This window comes from Salvelinus sp. IW2-2015, linkage group LG14, assembly GCF_002910315.2.
Source record: "Salvelinus sp. IW2-2015 linkage group LG14, ASM291031v2, whole genome shotgun sequence".
Taxonomy (NCBI): Eukaryota; Metazoa; Chordata; class Actinopteri; order Salmoniformes; family Salmonidae; genus Salvelinus; species Salvelinus sp. IW2-2015.
In genome coordinates, this window is record NC_036854.1 from 20,187,697 (window position 1) to 20,193,766 (window position 6,070).

At 41.7% G+C, this 6,070-nt stretch overlaps 1 protein-coding gene across 1 annotated transcript in view; it reads right to left on the bottom strand.

Moving 5' to 3' along the window:
* vegfab (vascular endothelial growth factor Ab) overlaps positions 1-5,667 on the bottom strand; it is a 22,351-nt gene extending 16,684 nt beyond the window's left edge. The window contains 4 exon segments of the mRNA XM_070446569.1: positions 2,109-2,305; positions 2,582-2,722; positions 3,235-3,280; positions 5,036-5,667. Of these exon segments, the coding sequence (XP_070302670.1) occupies positions 2,109-2,305; positions 2,582-2,722; positions 3,235-3,280; positions 5,036-5,140 (489 nt within the window). The 5' untranslated portion in view covers positions 5,141-5,667.
* Between the last annotated feature and the right edge of the window lie 403 nt (positions 5,668-6,070).

The window sequence follows — 6,070 nt, forward strand, 5'->3', positions numbered from 1 at the left end:
TATATTTGCGCGGTAGAATTCAATGGCTCATACATGTTCTATGTTTGAGCTACTTTTGAAAGAAAATTTCAAATTGAAAACATTAATTGGCATTGTTGAATTCGATTTTCATAATGGCGAGCTAGGACTGATGGTTTGTTTAGTTAAACTAGAAAGTCTGTTTACCACGGCAACTACTGTAGGTAGTTGCCAATATATTTGGTATATTTGCACGGTAGAATTCAATGGCTATAGTCAGAGATGGGGACTCGAGTCATGTGACTTGGACTTGAGTAYTACTCAAGTCAAATTTTGCGACTTAAGATTTTACTTGGCAAAAAAACAAACACTTGACTTTGACTTGAGCATCTATGACTGGTGACTTAACTTGGACTTGAGCTGTATGACTCGATATGTCATCTCRCACACTATGTAAGCCTATCTGTCCTTCATATGGGAGTGCTGCAGGTTCTGTGCATTCTGTTCTGTGTCTTGAACAATCAGATTCACGGAAATCACAGGTTGCGCAGGCCAGGTACAAAGCACATCATTTAGCAAAGTGCCCACTGTCCTACAGTATTTATTTAGCAAACGTGATTACACATCACTACCGACATACACAAGCAAAAACTTCACAGAAATGTTGCAGCAGCCTACACCTAAACTGTATGGGAAGAAAACGAGACAATTTCTCAGTTTGATCAACTCGGCTACTGCATAGGCAACTACAGCCGGCAGCTGCATAGGCTACAGCCAATGCTCCATGTCCCCTCTAGCCAGGGTTCTGTAGCCTATTTATAGACAATATATTTGTGTTAGGAGAAAATGTGAACTTGATCAAATTTGGTTAGGCTATATTCAAACTTGGGCTGGCTGGCTAGGCTACCATGAACTTTTCAATCCAAAAGTATTAAATGAAATGAATCGAACAACACAATACTGATTACATAAATAGACTGTGTGAGTTACTTTTAATTGCAGTTGCATAGGCCTATACAATGCAAACCTGCATAAAGCAAGCTCAACCCTGTGAGTTCTATTGTCCAATTGCAATGGTTGTGTCTATGTAAAGGAAAGTATAGTTTTAAAATATAATTCATATTAACAAGTACAAGGTTGCTGCAGTCTGACAGGGTTTCCATCCTCCCAGGAATTTTTCCAAAATGTCTTTAAAACCATTTGACCTGTTTAGAACATATCTGTATACCTAGGTGGCAGGTAGCCTAGTGGATAAGGGCGTTGTGACAGTAACCGAAAGGTCAATGGTTCAAATCCCCGGGCCAACTAGGCGAAATATCTGTTGGTGTGCCCTTGAGCAAGGCACTTAACCCTAATTGCTCTGGATAAGAGTGTCTGCTAAATGACTAAAATGTAAATCTGGTCCCATTGCCCATATAAATAAATACCTTTTTACAACTACTAATTCATCACTGAACTTGGGCTCTATGTGTTCTCTGGAAAATAATGCAACTCCGTGGAAGCTTCCACGTCGTTCATTATTGTCCATAGAACGCATAGCCCCTCGTTGATTATCCCTTACATACATCTACATACAAAGACCCACATAACTTGAGACACGCATGTAGCATAAGGGTATATGGATTGTCAGAAAGAGGCTGGAGAGATTCCTGAAAGGGATGTTATAGTATGTGAGGATAGGGGGAGGTTAGAGGCTATGGAAAGGGAGATAGTCAGTTGTCCAACTGAMTGTATTCAACTGAAATGTGTCTTCCGCATTTAACCCAACCCCTCTGAATCAGAGAGGTGCAGGGGGCTGCCTTAATCCATATCCACGTCTTCGGCAGCCGGGGAACAGTGGGTTAATATATGGGGTTAAAGTTTAAAGGGCTCTCACCTCCATAGTGATGTTACTGTGTTGTGAGGGGACATGGGGGATAGAGGAAATAACACAAAGAGAAAGAAGTATAGGGTTAAGTGTTTCACCTCCATTATGTTCTAAATGTCATTTTGGGGAGGTGTCCAGTCTAAATGTAAGCGGTTAAACAGTCAAAGGTCAGAGGTCAGTATCTCACCTCCTTGGTGATGTAACCGGTATATGTAGAAGTAGGGTTGTAGAAGAAGTGTGATGGAGATGTAAGGGTTAAAATATAAAACGCTCTGTCTCTCACCTCCATGGTCATGTTATGCGTGGAGGTTGGCGTGCACTCTAGCATCTCATCGTTGCAGCAGCCTGCGCAGCGCGTCAGCACCACACAGGATGGGATGAAGATATGTTCTACCTCCTCTGGGTACTCCTGTGCGATCTCTACCAGCAGCTCCCTGGGCTGACATAGGCTCTTATTGTACACCTCCATGAAGGATATCACTGCGGAGAGACATACACACACATTTAGTATACCAAGAACCTATACACACATACAGTAAATGATCAACAAACACAGGGYGGTTGTGGCAAGATCACACATGCATTTTACAAAATATACATCTACTACATTAACTTCCCTTCAACAACCAGCATCTCCCACTGGGATCACCTATACAGTAATGCGTGCATACATTTTCGTAAGTCGCTATAGATAAAAGCATCTACTACAGTACATGCCATATGTACATTATATATTTTATTATTATATTATCTCACCCATCAAGGTGTCTCTCTCATTTCCTCTCTCACTGTGGCTCTGGTATGCTTCTGTACTGACTCCCTCTTTCAATCCCTCTCTCAGCCCCACAAAGCTTGGTACCTTCTGCACTGAAGCACTAAAAACATTGTAGCCTGGGGCTGCAAATGTTGGGAAAGACATTGAGACACCACAAACAGACAAAAACTCTGATTCCTCTAGGAGAGTAAAGGAGAAATGGGAAATCATAGCACACCCCCTGCAGTGTCCTATACCAGCCAAACCAAACATAGTATGAAACAATATCACATAACATTCAGCTTCTGATCGAAAGCAGCTCCATCCCAAATATATTGTGCAACTTATGYTTGTGTAAAGAACCCATGAGGGCCAGAGACTCAATTCCATTCTATAAAAACCTCACACAATATTTCAAATGGAATTCATGGATATTTTAAGTGAAAATTGACAACATTCTATTTGAAATGTGTTACTATGGCTTCAATGTTGGAGCCTATTCAGCCTGAGGACCTAGTGCAGTTACACTTCAGTCCACTAGAAGGTGTGGGTCTCCCTGTGCTCTCAATGTGAACCACACAAACCCTGTTTCCTTGGCAGTTTGCCTTCGAGGGAGCCCAATGAAAGCCCTTTTCCCACGGTGCCTTACACCTACCGCCGTCATGCGAAATCCTCCATCCTTCTTTCGGTATGTGGGCACTCTGCACGGGAGAAAGGAAAAGGGGCACACAAATTGGAGGTTAGATTGTAGCCTTACATTTTTGAATGTCATATTCCAGTGCAGTTCACAATCACTTAAGTGTAACCAAAGAGGCTACGTGGCGCAGACACGATATGACATTGGCGCTGTCAAAGATCAACCGGTTTGTTTGTTTTGTTTCAAAGCCAAGGCCTACATTGTCATTCACTGTGAAGATTGAAGAAGTTGTAAGCCTATGTTTGCAAATGTTACCATTTAATTCTCTACGCAACTCAACAGTCCACACTTGTTAATTGTTGCTACAATGACCCGTATCCAGCCCACAGTTTGCGACATTTCTCCACGGTGGGGATTGCTGTCAGCAGTCCTCCCACAGTGGTTGGCATCGATCCACTCATATACAAGCACGTACGTACACAGGCACGCACACACACACACCATCATCATCACACACGCACACACCATCACACACACACTTGTGCAATTTCTGCCCAGGATTGCATGAGGCCTGGAGATTCATTACCAAGTGGCTTTCACTAAGGACTACTGAGTTTAGTCGGAACAATGGAAGTGCATAATATCAACCTCAACCTGTTACCGCTGCTACCAGTTCTCAGTCTCACGTCAGAATTACACGTTAATCCATGTTTTAAACGTAAAATGTCAAAGTTGTTGCAAACGTCAAATTTCAAAGTGTTTAAGGCTATGTTTCAGCACTAAATCCAAATGTTTAAGGTTAGGCATTAACTTCGAATGGTTAAGGTTTCGGATAGGCTTAAAAAATATTAAATCACTAGATTCGAACTTGCAATATTTGTAATCAGAGGTAGATGCTTATGCCCATCCACAATCCCTGTCCACAACACTGAAACATACTTGAAGGTATTCATTGAAAATTAGGATTTCTTCTTAACTGACTTGCCTAGTTAAATAAAGGTAAAAAAAATAAAAAAAGTAACAACACTCACTGTTTGCCCTAGTGGCCAGTTTCCACATAATTTCCTGACTTCCTCTGACATGGACGGACGTCGAATACTGACTTGTATCAGGGGTGACTTGGCTGGACCATTTTCACCTGAACCTGAAAAGTCTCCTAAAGAGATATATTGGTTGGGGGTTTTGTATTATCATAAAAAGTTTTGCTCAAGGGTCATGTGGRGGCTTCAACATTTTGATTAATGATTTGCAAACCAGTATAGACCTACATTAATGTCTACCTTTTAAATAGTTAAACTAATGTTAAAGCCTTAATAAAATATTAAGCCAATGCACTATTTTTCAGAAATGTTAATTTAAAATGTAGGTGGGTAGTGGTATTCCGATAGTGCCTATTAAAATGAAACTGTAGGATCGAATGTGCAGGCAGTGAACCTGCTGCCATATCTCTGCAAATTCAAAATGCCGCTGCGCCTTTAAAAGCGTAATAATATCGCCAAGGTGGTTCTGAGCAGGCCCGCAATCACCAGTCTAGACTAAAGTTTATAACATTCGTTCAAAAACATTAGATAAGCCTATTCCACCTCTGAACGACAAAAACGCASCACACCAGACAGTAAATACATGAAGTTGGAACAGTGTCAGATTTGCTATTTAAATATATCCGATGCCACGAAACATTTTGAGGTTGTTAAAACATGAGCAATGACCTAACAAGRGGAGCGACAAGGACGACCTACACTTGACCATATTTCACAAATATAATACATTTCTTGACGTCCATTTAGAGACCCTGGGTCTGTTATGATACATAATTTACCTTGACAGCTGACAAATACAGAAGCGTCAGGAGAAATAAGGTTATCAAACTGTCAACAAAGTTCATGATTGAAATTCCAAATGCAAATGTCGATTTAAAATCCATGCSGGTCGTCTTGCGATTTCTTCCAAAGCATTTGTCAAATTTAAAACCGTAGTTTAATAACAACGTGTAAGAACTGTTAGAATTTCTGTTAATGGGGGACGGGGGGTTGCAGTGGCGTCAAATCCATTTTGGTCCCACTGTCGGAGCAGGCAAGACACCTGAGCAGAAATCCCTTGAGCATAGCGACTTTCAGCTGTTGCCAATAATTTTCAAGATATCCAGAAACATGAAAATCCAGGACGCGTATCTTCTCACATTGTTCTGAAGTAGACCTTTATTTTTTTCAAATAAAATTGCAATCCACATTACAGAAGTAATTTCATAGGTCTACTTGGTGTACCAGGGGTCTCCAAATGCGTGTCCATTGGATAAGGGGGACATGCGATTACAGAAACTCCCACTCCTACTGTATGTCAACCCCAGAATTACAATAACATTCAAAGAATATACTCTGTTTTACGAGATCTGTCAAACTTCCAAACATGACATTAACTGCGGTTTAATTTCGCGTTCTCGTGGTTTGAGTGATCCCAACTCTCATCTACCCTACTGTCGCTAACGCATCACCGTAAAATRGTTTTGGAGGTCTACAACGTGTCCCCCTGGTTCCGTCTCTCRAGCGGCGAATATACTGTCGAATTGYCGTGCAGCACAGAGGGATTRGAAGCCCAGGGTGAGAATTTCAATTGCATTGGCTACTCCTCGGGTCCTCTCTCTTCACCTCCTTCGCAAAACCYATTGGATGAGAAAGTCAGAGGTCCCTCCTCTCTGASATTCTCTTCCAATGGGTTTTGAGAAGGAGGCGAGGAGCGAGGAGAGGACGCAAGGAGGTTGAAATTGAGAAAAGTACCGAAAGTGGTTCATTGGCTAAAAGGAGAGGTGGGCGTGGTTACCCAATCTTGACAGATGTGTGAGGTCAGATCGCAGTGT